Genomic DNA, 13993 nt, shown 5'->3' with positions numbered 1-13993 from the left:
AAAATAATTCACCCTAGTCTATGACATAAGTATTTTTTTCTTTGACCTGATTTTCCCCCTATGCCGACAAGACTCAAGGGAAAGAAGTCAGTCTGACCAAAACTGTAACTTCTCGCAAAACTCTGGGCAGAGCTGTTAAAAAACTAAAGAAGAGATGACTTTACGCATGGTTCATTTAACTTCCCCAGTTGCTCCCTGACCAGTGAACGAATGCATATAACAGAAGACAATGTCCATGATGGAAAAAATAAAATTTTAATAGTTTTTAAATACAACGTCCAACTTTCATGGAATTAAAGAGAACCAAAATGGAATTAAGAAGAACCAAAAAATGATCAATATAAAATCAGCATCTGGTCTTAGCAGCTGGAATTCCATTTTCCAGAGGTTGCTGTTACAAGTTCAGATGAGCAAATCGAACCCTATTTCCCCACCTTGAATGATGACGTTAACATTCTGTTTAGCCATCTGCACAGAGCCTCCTATGCCACTGGATTCACTTTTTCTTCAGTTAAGCGCAGACGTTTCGATTCTGGTTCCTGGGAATTATCCGCACCTACAATATTAAGACAAAGCTTGTCCTTTACTACTGAACTACAGAGAGCTGATACTTAAAACAGTCTTTCTGTCTGTATGTTTACAAGCTTTCTGCCCATAGTCAGGCATATTCATGGTACAAAACACACCTGAATCTAAGCAACCCAATTCTGCACGTGGCAGTGGATGCACTCAACAAGGTGATGACTGAGTGAGTAAGGGGCCAGGAAACAATTTCACATGGCCCAGAGGTGGAAAAGTGTGAGGAGGAATTACTTTCCTCCCACAAAAGAAAGCTAGAGGTTAAAAGTTTAAAGATAGAACTGGGGGGTGGATCAAAGTTTGTCATGAACCAGAAAAGGTCATTGTCACCTAAAGTGGTTGTGAAGAAAAGAATGACTAGTGACCTATAAGATACAGAAAGGGCTGTATGCACAGTGGGAATTTTCCCCCATTCCCCTCCCCATTCCAAAAAAGCTCTTCCAGTCCTCTAAAAGGCAGTCAATGTGACAAAAAGGGCTAGTTGGAAGAAAATTCACCAACCTCCCCATGCATATTTGCACTCTTTCAGGCTCAAAGTTGGAGCAAACATCTAGGATCAGAGTGAGGTGGGTGAGGTTAGCCCATATCACAGGCTGTTCAGTTTAAGGAAAAGCAGGAGAGCTGTACACAGAATGTGATGAATATGCATAATTGTTTATTTCATCACTCACATATGTGCTGAGAAAGCAATTGGCTGCAAGTTTCCCATACATGAAATTGACACATGTGTGATCATCACATAAATTTTTTATGTAGCTTTCATGCTTTTTCTCTTTGTAGAACTACTCTCCCTGTCAGAAAATCATGACATCTTTACTGGTTCAAAGGCCCATCTCTAGGTTAAGGCTATCCAAGTTTATAATTTAAGAATCTCCATTGGACGTCTAATCTGTGACAAAGGACTCTTTGTCAAACATGAGGAACCCTTGAAGCAATCCTGCCCCTTCCCTGGGTGAGTTTACCTGCCAGAGATGATGGTGGTTTGTATAACACCTCAGCAGGGAGACGGAAGCTAATGCACATCATATCTTTGTTGGGGGCCACGTTCCTCACCAGTTCCACAGAACATAGGCCCTCTAAGGAAGTTCCCAAGCAAGTTTCAGCTCTTTCCTGAACGTCCTGTGCCGGATTATCATGCTTAGAAAAGCAATGGCAATGCACTGTGGGAAGCTCAGTGCTGCTGGGCTCCCCATTCAAGAGGTGCTGGAAGACATCCAGGAAGTCAATGGCCATGGCTGGCAAGTTCATGACAATATGCAGGGAGCTCTTGCGCTCTTTCAGAGAGAGTTGCCTGGCCAGCTCTTCCTTCACTGGCCCCTTCAAGAAGTCTCTGCCGTCCATGTTGAAGACTTGGACTTTTTTGTCCACTTTGTTCAATTTACAGTTGTGCTGCAACCACTTGTAGGACTCAGGGTTAAGGTCATTTGCAAACACAATGCAGCTCTTCTTCGCTGCAGGGATTGCAAATGGTCCCACACCAGCAAAGACATCAAAGAGAAAGTCGCCCGGCTTCAAGAGACTGATGATGCGTGTGTGTTCAGTAGAGAGGCGGGGATTCCAGTAGACTTTTGAAAAATCAAATTCATAGGAGAGGTAGTGTTCTTTAACCTGCAAGAGTCCAACATACAGGGCTGCTGTTAGGTACACACTCAGGAGGAGCTGACCTCATGCAGTCAAATGTTACCTTATGGTTCAGACTACACCTGAGCTCTTCTTTTGATGGCTATGGAAAGGGAAAGCACCAGCAAGCTGGTCACGTTCTGCAGTGAGCAGGTTCACAGATATTAAGGTTCTCAGTTATTGCCTTAGGGTAAGCTTGTTTAAGAACCTCTTTGCTGCAGTTCTTTTTCTTTACAGTATTCCACTCTTGCAGTGCAATCCTATGCATTTTTGCTCAGAATTCTAGAATTGGAAGAGACCCCAAGGGCCATCCAGTCCAACCCCTGCAGGAACTCACAATCAAAAAATTCCCGACAGATGGCCGTCCAGCCTCTGTTTAAAAACCTCCAAGTACTGCTTTTCTGTTGTTCTGCCTTATTTAAAAAGGAGAGCAAATAAAGATGCAATGAGCACCCTAAACTTCAACCAGGAAGCTATGGAGCTGAAAACCAGGTCCCATAGTGTGGACTTCCTCAGTGAAAGATACAGCACACATCTCATTTTCAACTTGAGAGTTAAATATAATGCAAATCATTCTCTGGGACACACAATAAGTTGAATCCATCATTTTCATTTTGCATGCATCTCTGACTAGGAAATGGCAATGCCCCTGAGAATATTTTGCAGCCAAAGGCTACAATGTGTGTGATACAATTCAGAAATGTTGCTGCGCATATGCCTTTTTAAACTTATGTATTGACTCCCACGTACAAGACATACCATATAAATCCACCCTAAATCTTACTGGAAGGAATTCAATTTCCTTACCTACTTTCCTCAAACCAAATGCTTACATGCTGAGCGAGAAAGCCAGCACATGTCTGAAGGAACAGAATACATACAGTATGGTGTTTCTAAACTAGCTCTACAATTACTGTTTCTGCAATAGTTCATTAATGTGTTTGATTACGTAGTTCAGATTTTTTTTTATATGGGCTATAAATTCAACTGGTAAGCTATACGCTTTCTACTCAAGTCTTATGAGCAGAGCTGTGATTTCATTTAGGCTCAACTGGGACTTCTCAAAACATGCAGAGAGTGCCAAGTCTGTCAAACCAAGAGAAAAGCAAGCTTTAGTACAGTGGACTGCATCCTTCCATAATATCTACTCTTTGTTTTGTCTGCAATCTCTCTCTGTTCGAATTTAAAACTCTTTTTGCTACCTGAAAATACTGTTAAAAGCTGCAATACCTTTGTTATCATGTTGGCCTCATCTCCAGCTAGCACCTCCATTTGAAAGTTTCGATAAGCACTCTCAATGGTATTGGTTTTATTTACAGCACAGGTGATACCGTGATTCTTGTCAATAATAACTTGGCCTGAAAATAAAAGAGACAGGTAATTACTGTATATGTTCATGTTTAAATTAGAAAGTTCAGTTTAAAAAAATCAACCCAAAAAACCTGGGCCGACTTATTCACAGGTCAGTGTAAGTACTGTACCTTAGCATTTATCAAAAAGGGAACCATCCCCTTCTGAGTACAGTGGCAAAAAGCAAGAGTTTAGACCATACTGAGAGGACTGTAAAGAAGTACTGACCCCTTCTACACTCTCCAATGCAGTGACACTATTGACATGACAATATTACAAGAAGAGCAAAGAAAACTCACATGGAATTCCTGTTTTCAGCAGCAGCCCCATGTCAAACAAAACACATTGTCCTGTCCTGTCCTGTCCAATCTGAAACCTAGCTGAGTTGGAAATTAAATTTCATCTGAAACCTAGCTGAGTTGGAAATTAAATTTCATGTTGGGCTTTATTGACTGTTGTTACATGCCCTCAAGTCAACTCCAAGTTATGACAACACTCATGGAGTTTTCCTGACATGATTTATTCAGAGGAGGCTTGCCACTGGCCTTTTCCTAGGCCAAATATATGTGACTTGCTCAATATTTTCATTCAAATGTAAGAATTGTTTACTTCTCTGAATGCCAAATGGGAGAGACCACAGCTCACTGGGAAAACCAATGCTTTCAACATAGAAGGACCCAAGCTTCAGTCTCTACCATATCTGGATATAAGGACCAGAGAACACAGAAATGGCGAAAGTACATCTCACAAAGGCTATTTTTGCAGACTTCAACCACCCACATCCCCTGGACTGCCTTTTCTGACCCAATAAAAGGTGAATTGCCTCTCTTGTAAACCTCAAAAATTGGGAACTTCTTCTTCAAACAGGAAAAATATCTCTGTTTTTCAAAACCAACAGCGCACTTCTGGGTTTTTATTTATTTATTTATTTATTTGCTGCTGTTTTGCAGCATACTTGGCAGTCCATGAAGCCCCTGGAGAGTCACAGAGCAGAAAACTGGCCCACAGACCTACCAAAGTTGTCTAACTTTGCACAAGACTCTGGAAACAGAAACAGGTTGACCTGGTACAAGATAGTCCCCTCTGTTTCCATATAACTCCCTTGTTGAAACAGCTTTATTGGCTACCAATTCATTTCCAGGCACAATATGCTGGTTATGACCTTTAAAACCCTATTCAGCTTAGGTTGAGACTACAGTCAGCCCTCCATATCCACAATTTTTTTATCCATGGATTCAAGCATCCATGGATTGAAAATATTGCAAAAAATATAAATTTCAAAAAGCAAACCTCAATTTTGCAATTTTATATAACATTTTACTATGCCATTGTATTTCATGGGACTTGAGATATTGGTATCCACAGGGGATACCAAGGGCTCACTGTATCTGAAAGACTGCATGTCCCCATACAAACCTGCAAGAACTCTTTAAGGTTATCAGGGGAAGGTTTTCTCTTGATCCACCACCATCACAGGTATGTTTGGTGAGGACATGAAAGAGAGCCTTCTCGGTGGCTGCTCCCTCCCTCTGGGGCTTCCTTCCACAAGAGCCTAGGCTGGCTCCCTGCTTGCTTTCCTTTCACCAGTAAGCAAAGACATTTTTGTTCAAGCAGGTTTTTAATATATAAAAGCAATAGCAATAGCAAGCACATTTCTATACCGCTTACCGATGTACTAAGCAGTTTACAAAGTGTAAGCGAATTGTCCCCAACAAGCTGGGTACTTATTTTAGCAAACTTACAGAAGGATGCCAGGCTGAGTCGACCCAAAGCCCCTGGCTAGTATTGAACTCACAACCTTGTGGTTTGTGAGCGAATGGCTGCAGCACAGGCATTTAACCACTGAGCCACCAAGGAGTCAGGAGTGTGTTCTATTTATATTTTTTATCTTTTATAGTTTTAATATAATTTCATACTCTTGTAGTGAGATGATTTCAATTGTTTTAAAATTGTTAATTTTTAACCAATGTTATCTGTGAGCTGTCTTGGGTCTGACTCCAGCAGAAAGGTAGCATATAAATAAAATAATAAATAAGTAAATAAATCCAGTTTGGTACCACAATGTTCTCATCCCGTGTCAGATCTCTAACTCCAGAGTTCACTGAGGAAAAGAAAGTGTGGCTCAGCTATTCACAGGTCATTTCTTGCCTTACTCTCTTTTTTGTTACTTTATAAAAAGCACACAATGCAGTTCACAGTAAACCACATTATTCATGTCAGGTTTGAGTCATTTTCTTGTGTCAAATGCTAGAAGCAGCTTTAAAGAATACATGCTGAATCATCACCTAGGAAACCACTAAACTGAGGATTACCACAAACCTTTATCCACACATACCAATTAAATGTTTGTAAGGCAGCTGATGGTCTCTCAGATTCAAGTGAGCGATGTGGCCCACTCTGCTAAATGCAGTGGTCACTTCCTGACCTTCAGGAAGTACTGCTTGCAGGATTTCCTCCGCCTTGAAATGGTCATAGGTCAATTCCAGGTTGTACTTGATTATCTCAGGGTTGACATTAAAGTTCTTCAAGATCTGTTGCTCAGATTCACCCAGGGAACCATCAGCAGGTACTTTATGAGGATCTAACAAAATGAACCTTCTGCCTTCATCTTCTGGATCTTCTATGACTCTCTTGAGACCAGGCCGCTTGATCAGCACCTCCTTAAGCAGCTTCACCACTTTGTTTATGATGTCTTTGTTAACCTTAAGAGCTGGGACAACAACTTCCCTTTTGAAAGCATCTCTGTTAAGTTCTGTCATTCCACGTACCCTGGGATGCGGGAAGTTCAGTTCCAGGTCAGTCTTGTCAAGCATCTCCGGCATTGTGAAAATACTTTTTCTCTGCGATACTGCAAGATGTCCAGACAATGGATGAAGAGACTGGTCCCAAAGCTTCCAGGTTACTGGAAATGATGTATTTGATGCTGTGGTTCCAAAATATTTCGTTTTTAGGAGTCCAGCAAATAAGCCATTTAATGGCTTGAAAATCCTAGAAAGGAAATGATTCATTTTATAGACATTATGTAATCATTCAGTCAGAAATGGTACAAACAGGCATGTCTGCACTGTTCTCATAAATTCACTTCTATTTGTACAAGATTATTTGAAATTTACCTTTAGGTTATGCAGGACAGATTTGATGTGGCAAAAATTATTACTGTGGCTGGGGAAGGAGATGCTATTAACAGTCACACTATCACAATGGCTGCATTTGAACAATTGTATCTATAGCTTAATAAACTGATATCCCTTCGCAAGTAGCTCATTTCAAGGCCTAGAGTGATTACCGTAGAGATCTCCAATTAATCATTCCCCCCAGGACTTATCCAGGAAGCTACGGATAGAATCCTGTCGGTTGCGTTGACGTAGTTATTTTGGCAATGAAGGCAGCAGTGACAAGATGGAAAAGGCTGCAGGTGCAATGATAAGAAGGAAAGGACAATCAAGATAGCAGCAAAGAATGGTTCTCAGCCACCCGAGGCAGTGGGGGGCACAACAACAACAAACTACTGTATATACTCACGTATAAATCTAAATTTTAGTCCAAAAATTGACCTAATAAACCCAAAAATCCACAGGTCAATGTAAGTACTGTACTTTAACTCTCATCAAAAAGGGAACCATGCCCTGGTGAAAGGTGAGAGATTAATCTCTTCTCGGAGTGCCTAAAAAGAAGCATCAACCCCTCTACTGCCTCACCCATCCTTTAGGATGAGCACAAACAGTTATGCCTGCCAGAATTTCTTTGGCATCGTTTTCCTTTGCATTATCCTTTACATTCTTTGTTACAAAACCTGCCCTCGACTTGTACATGAGGTCAACTTGCAGTCGAGTATATACAGTACTTCCCTCTATCTGGACACTGTGTTCCTGTTGATGAAGCCCAGAATTACACTGGGTTTTATTTTGTTTTGTTGTTTTACTGCTGCATCACACTGTTGACTCAGGTTTAGCTTGTACAGCCGCCTCTCCGTTTTTGTGGGGGATCTGTTCCGGATCCTCCTGCGAAAATGGAAATCCACTGATATTCAAGTCCTATTGGCTTGAATGGCGGAGCACACCCCATTTTAAGTCCCTCCGATTGTCCCTTGCGAGTAAGCGAGGGACACGGGTTTGAAGTCTGCACAAATGGAGGGATGACTGTAGTCTACTAAGACTCCTAGATCCTTTTTATGTGTAGTTGGCTCTTTGTATCCACAAATTCTTTATCCATGGATTCAACCATCCATGGCTTGAAAATATTCATTAAAAAAATCCAAAAAGCAAATCTTGCCTTTTTATATAAGGGACACCATTTTACTATACTATTGTATTTAATGGCACTTGAGCACCTATGGATTTTGGTATCCACAGGGAGTGGGGGTGCTTCCGGAAACCAAACCTCAGTGCATACCAAGGGTCCAAAACATACTGCAGAAATAATCCAGTTTGAGAGCACTTGAACTGCCCTGGCTCAGTGCTAGGGAACCCTGGGAACTGTAGTTTATTGTGGCACCAAAGCTCTCCAACAGAGGAAGCTAAATATCTCACAGAACTACAGTTCCCAGAATTCCCTAGCATTGAGCCAAGGCAATTAAAGCGGCCCCAAACGGGATTATTCCTGCAGTGTGTTTGGGACCAAGGACCCACTGAACTGTTTTCAAGGCAGGTGTCTTGCATCCTACATTTGTGCATTTCATTTTCCCCCTCTCTCTAGATGTAGTAGCTTACATTTATCCCAGCTGAAATCAATTTTGTTATTTTTGGCCTAATTCTCCAAACTGTCAGGGTTATTATTGGGGTTTTGCCCTCTGGGGTATTAGCTAGCCCTCTCCCCCAACACACACCTTGGTACTGTATCATCTCTAAATCTGATAAGCATTCGTTCTATTCCGTCATCTAAGTCACTTATATATATGTTAAATAACACCAGCAACAGGACAGACTCCAAAGGCACTGCGCTAATCACTTGTCTCCAGGAGAAAGAACAACTATTGTCAACTGCTTACAAATCCACACAACAGGAGCATAATCTGGCCCACATGTTACTCATCTGTTTGCAAGTGTATCGTACCAAATGCCTTACTGAAATCAAGGTATACTACATCCACAGCACTCCCCTGATCTACCAAACTTGTAGCTCTGTTAAAAAAGAGGTAAGGTTAGCTTGGAGTGACCTAGGTTCAAAACACACTGCAGAAATCATCCACTTTGAGACGGCTTTAACTGCCCGGCTCAGTGCCAGGGAATCCTGGGAGCTGTAGTTTTGTGAGACATTGAGCCTTCTCTGTCAGAGAGGTCTGGTGCCACAATAAACTACAGTTCCCAGGATTCCCTAGGGCAGTGAAAGCAGTCTCAAACTGGGATTATTCCTGCAGTGTGTTTTGGACCTCGCTCTCCAGACCAGAGTAGTTTGGCATTGCAGGCTTTTCCCCCTGAGGCGGGCTCTGAGAGGGGGAAAAGGCCGCCTTGCCTCACCTCATGCCGGCCTCCTCGGTGGCTCCAGAGAGAAGAGGGCAGGCCTTCCCTTCATCATCAGCCCTCGCCGGGAGAGGAAAGGGAGGAGGAGGAGGAAGAGGACTTCTCCCCGCCTTTAGGGCGGCCCCGCTAGGCCCCGAAGCACCGCCCTCGCGTACTCCTCCCTGCCGCCCTCCCTCCTTCTTTCTCGGGAGGAGCGCCATGGAGGAGCCGGCGGCGGTCGGGAGCCTCAACCGCGGGGAGCCGGGCTGGTGGTACTTGTCGGCCCCGGAGGAGCCCGAGGAAGATGGGGCCCCGCTCCTCAGCCTCCCTCCAGGCCCGGTGGGTCTCGCTCGAAAAAAGGGAGGCAAACGAGGCATCCATACTGGAGAAATAACCCGGTTTGGCAGCGCTTTGGGTCTTTTCTGGCTCTTTGCTATGGAATTCTGGGAGTTGGAGTTTGTTGTGGGGCGGGCCCCACAACAAACTCCAACTCCCAGAATTCCATAGCAAAGACCTAGACAACAAGGGTCATTTGAACCAGGGTCATTTGAGAAGAAGGGGAAGAAGAGAAGAACCACAATTGGAGATGTTAGATGCCTACATGTTGTTTCAGTCCTTACTAAAGATGCTATGATGGGGAGGATATCTTCTTCAAATGACTTGAAGGCACACAACAACAAACAAACACAACAACAGATCCAGGGAACTGGAGTTTGCTGTGGTACCAAAGCTCTTTGACGGAAAAGGCGAAATATCTCACAAAACCACAAACCCCAGAATCCCACAGCATTGAGCCATGGCAGTTGCAGTGGTGTCAACCTGGATTATTTCCACAATCCGGATACTGCAAATCACCACCTGCTCAGCTCTTGCAGATTTATGTGTGTTGGTTGTGTGCCTTCAAGTTGTTTGCGACCTTTGGGTTTTCTTGGCAAGGTTTGTTCCCCTGAGGCTGAGAGAGTGTGCCTTGCCCAGGGCCACCCAGTGAGTTTCATGGCTGAGTGGGAATCAAACCCTGTTCTCCAGAGTCATAGTCCAACACTCAGACCACTACACCATGCTGGAGTAGGGTCTTCCGCTTTTACTATTGCCCCCCACTTTACCAAGCATTGCACACTCGTCCCTCCACATTTGCAGCTTTGACTTTTGCGGCGGCTTTGATTATTCACAGATTTTATTAATATACTATCTCTAGAAATATCTAGGTCCTCCAGTGCAACTCTATGGTCAACTTTAACCAAAAGCCGCACTGAAGGACCTAGAGATTACTAGAGAGAACACTCCACTAGGCATTTGTAGCTCCTCCAGTGCACTTCCATGGTCAATGTCTGGTAGATGTTGACCACCGAGTTGCACTGGAGGACCTAGAGAGGTGTTTTCTCATGTAAAGACATAGCGTTTTTGTTATTTGTGGTTTTCCCACACTCACGGGCGTCCTGGGCCTCTAACCCCAGCGAATGTAGAGGGACAAGTGTACTCTTTTTTTTTTTTTGTGATCCCTTCTTATGGTGTGGCCACAACCCCATTTTAGTCATCTTTACTTCAAGGGAGCGTTTGGGCCTGATCTGCTCTAAGACCCATCCATTGGTCTTTTTAGTGGTCCATGGTATCCACAGAACTCTTCTCCAGCACCACATCTCAAATGGGCTGGTTTTTTTCCTGTCCACTTTCTTAACGGTCCAGCTCTCACATGCATTCATGGTGATGGGGAATGCAATGGCTTATACGATTCTGACTTAGGTATTGAATGGTCTTTCTTTACACTTTAGGATCTTGTCTAGTTCCTTCATAGCTGCCCTTCCAAATCCTACTCTTCTGATTTCTTGCCTGCAGTCTCTGATTGAAGATTGAGTCCAAGTATGGAAAATCTGGAGTCAACGCTATATAAATAAAGTATAATACATAGTGGTTTGAGTGTTGGACTATGTCTATGACTCCCAACTTGGCCATGAAGCCCTGTGAGTGACCTTGGGCAAGTCGCATGCTCTCAGCCTCAGGGGAAAGTAATGGAAACTCCCTTCTGGACAAATCTTGCCAAGAAAACTCTGTGATAGCTTTGCCTTAGGGTCTCCATAAGTTGGAAATGACTTGAAGGCAACAACATCAACACCAGCACCAGCATGGAAAATCTTGGAATCATTTCAATCTCTTCATCACTGTCTTAAATTTTTGTAGATTGTCTGTGGTCATAGGAAAAGCCACCCAGAACAAGAGAGCACTTTGGCAGGATAGTCTCTAAATAATATATACACATACAGCAGTTTGTAGCCCCTCCAGATGTGAGAGTGCAGCTCCCAGCATTCCTAGCCACTGGATATGCTAGATGTGGCTGTTGGGAGCTGCATCCCATCAACATTTGGAGAGCCATCCAGTTGCCTACCCTCAATTTTAAGTTTTATTGTTTGTTGTGCCTTCAAGCCCCATCTGACTTACGATGAGCCTAAAGCAGCATGGATTAAAACACGTTAAACCATATAAATTCATTAAGTTTAAACACATAAATATAGGATACATTAAGATCATCCAACATAAAATTTAAAATATACCAATTTAAAATTCATAGTTTAAAATTGGCTGGGTAGGCCTGTTGGAAGAGAAAAGGCTTTAATACTGTTTTAGGGATGTTTGACAGTGAAACAAACTCCCTCGGAGTGAAGTGGAGTCTCCTTCCTTGGAGGTTTTTAAGCAGAGGCTGGATGGTCATCTGTCAGGGATGCTTTGATTTAGATTTCCTGCATGGCAGAATGGGGTTGGACTGGATGGCCCTTGCGGTCTCTTCCAACTCTATGATTCTATGACTGTTTTTATGTTATGAAACAAGTCTCCTCCCACCTACACCAACCTTCCTTCACCTTCTTTCCTCCCCCCCCCCCCCTTTTTTTTTTTAGTTCTTTTTTTTGTTTTAATTTACTAGCTATAGATCTGTCATGTAGTAAATAAACTAAAAAGAATCATTAAGCCCTTATGCTTCATACCCTAACCTTTCCCTATAAAGCAATCTTTAAAAGTTAAGAGTGTTGCTTTTCACAAACCTTGGAAGCTCACTAAAGAACCACCAGCTCTGTCAATAACCTTATTTTGAAGTTTAGTATTCTGATAAATTATATGGGAATGGGTGACTCTGGTTTAATCCAATACAGGCTTGGCCAGACTCTATTCCTGTTTTCATTGACATTTACAAGATTAAGGAACAAAAATGCTGCAGTTAAGCTTCGAAGGCTAAATTTTTTTATTACACATTTTGCAATTTTCCCAGTTGGGGGGGGGGGGGAATACAAGATTTGTCTTTAAAAAAAATCCTTAGTGAGGCAGTGAATTTTCTGACTATAGTAAGATTCTAGTTTTCTCCCAGAACATCTTTTTTAAATAGCTAGATGAAAAGTAATTAGCATTTGGTTAAAAAGGGCTTCACTCTTTTTAATCTTTCTGAGTCTTCATCCATCCTACTTCTTTTGTCTGGGGGTGTATCTGCACTGCAGAAATAATGCAGTTTGACACCACTTTAACCCCCATGGCTCTGTACTACAGATATCTGTGATTTGTAGTATGTTCAGGAACCAGCACTTTGGCAGAGGATAATGAGCTTGTGAAACTAGAAATCCCAGGATTTCATAGGCTAGAGCTACAGCACTTAAAGTGGGGTCAAATGGCATTATTTCTACAGTGTAAATGCACCCCAAGTCTATTCAAAACTGATAGGTCCTCAAGAGACAATGGAATGTAAATGTAAATACGAATTCTAACTTGAATGCTTCTGATTTATGAACATCAAAGTAGATTTGAAAGCATATTTTGTATTTTAAGCACATTCATTTATTTAATGTCTTTGTGAATCTGAGCCTATATGTTAAATGTCTTCTGACTTTGCATTCACTTTGTATTTGCTTTCCCCTAGATAAAGATCTTGCAATGTAACTGTCTCTTTTGATTCCACCATTTACAGAGATCCTCATCTGGTGCTTCCTTTGGCTTCTCAGTATTTAACTTAATGAATGCGATAATGGGCAGTGGAATACTTGGATTGGCATATGCAATGGCCAAGACAGGAATCATTGGATTTAGGTATGCATTTTTTTAAAAAACAAAACAAAACAGGTACAGTACATTGTTAAGTATTCTGAAAGACTTTGTGCTTAATATATTAACCCATACATTAATCCTTGTCCCAGGGATGGGATTTTTTCTAAATTCCAGAAACAATGTATGATTTGAAATATATTTATAAAACAGGATTTGGATAGACTGGGAACTGTTAAACTCCTGTTCTCTTCCCCTCTTGCCAGGAGTTATATAGGCAACTTGCCTGCCATAAAATGTTGAGAATTAGGTGCAATAGTTTATACAGTAGAAATAGTATTGATAAGTTGTGGTGATCTCAGACACAAGTGATGAGATATAACTGGCGGGAGGCAAGCATGAGCAAAGCCTATTGAAGGTCATTTGTGTGAAAGAATCTGGTTGTAACAATAAGGAAGGGGGTGGAATGGGAAAGAGAGAAATACAGTGGATCCTTGTTATACGCTGGGGTTTGGTTCCAAGATCCCCCGTGTATAACAAAATCCGTGTATGCTCAAGTCCCATTAAGTATAATGACATAGCAAAATGGTGTCCCTAATAAAAAATGGAACATCAAGGTAAATGTATACTTTTTTGGAACATTTTCAAACCGTTTATGCTTAAATCCGTGTATAAGAAGGGCCCACTGTATAACAAAGTGTAACAAAATTAATTCTAACAGAGAATAAGCCTGCCTGAAATTTGAAATCATGTGTAATTTAATTAGGCAATTTTAACGCTTGCTGGTCAGTTCTGACAATGAAGTTCTATAGTTTCTTAACAAGGGTTTTCTGAGTTTTAATTATTGAAGCCTGGATTTCTGAACTAGGTATACTGCTGTACTTCACACCCACCCATGTACACATATGTGCAGAGCGGCAGCATGAGAAGACAGAATCTTGTGGTAGATGGAACAATACTATTTATGGCTACAAGTAGGGGATGCCATT

General features: G+C 42.0%; 2 protein-coding genes across 7 annotated transcripts in view; one reads left to right on the top strand and one right to left on the bottom strand.

The window, feature by feature from the left end:
- Positions 1 to 236: 236 nt before the first annotated feature.
- Positions 237 to 9208, bottom strand: TRMT5 (tRNA methyltransferase 5). Of its 3 annotated transcripts, none has more exons than XM_042452500.1 (5): positions 9006 to 9208; positions 5885 to 6537; positions 3430 to 3557; positions 1542 to 2187; positions 237 to 556 (listed from the first exon to the last, which is right to left on the bottom strand). In XM_042452500.1, the coding sequence occupies exons 1-5, from the start codon at positions 9206 to 9208 to the stop codon at positions 483 to 485; spliced, it is 1704 nt and encodes a 567-aa protein (XP_042308434.1). In that variant the 3' UTR covers positions 237 to 482. The 3 variants fall into 3 exon arrangements, with proteins under 3 accessions (XP_042308434.1, XP_042308519.1, XP_042308601.1); XM_042452585.1 differs by lacking the exon at positions 9006 to 9208 and adding an exon at positions 6836 to 6899; XM_042452667.1 differs by lacking the exon at positions 9006 to 9208 and adding an exon at positions 6663 to 6760.
- The window catches only part of SLC38A6 (solute carrier family 38 member 6), a 77895-nt gene continuing 73095 nt past the window's right edge, over positions 9194 to 13993 (top strand). For all 4 annotated transcript variants that reach the window (XM_042453043.1, XM_042452792.1, XM_042452952.1 and 1 more), the window contains exons 1-2: positions 9194 to 9326; positions 12931 to 13049. In XM_042453043.1, the coding sequence (XP_042308977.1) occupies positions 9207 to 9326; positions 12931 to 13049 (239 nt within the window). In that variant the 5' untranslated portion in view covers positions 9194 to 9206. The remainder of the gene's footprint in view (positions 9327 to 12930; positions 13050 to 13993) is intronic.

Source organism: Sceloporus undulatus, chromosome 1 (assembly GCF_019175285.1).
Source record: "Sceloporus undulatus isolate JIND9_A2432 ecotype Alabama chromosome 1, SceUnd_v1.1, whole genome shotgun sequence".
Lineage (NCBI taxonomy): Eukaryota > Metazoa > Chordata > Lepidosauria > Squamata > Phrynosomatidae > Sceloporus > Sceloporus undulatus.
Note: the sequence above shows the minus strand (reverse complement) of the source record. Positions and strands in the feature narration are given on the sequence as shown.

Excerpts from the sequence above, each read along its gene's own strand:
- TRMT5 (XM_042452500.1), bottom strand. The coding sequence starts at position 9,208 with ATGGCGCTCCTCCCGAGAAAGAAGGAGGGAGGGCGGCAGGGAGGAGTA. Across the intron at positions 3,558-5,884 it reads GCCTTACAAACATTTAATTG|GCCAAGTTATTATTGACAAG; the intron begins GTATGTGTGGAT and ends TTTTATTTTCAG. Across the intron at positions 557-1,541 it reads ACCACCATCATCTCTGGCAG|GTGCGGATAATTCCCAGGAA; the intron begins GTAAACTCACCC and ends TTAATATTGTAG.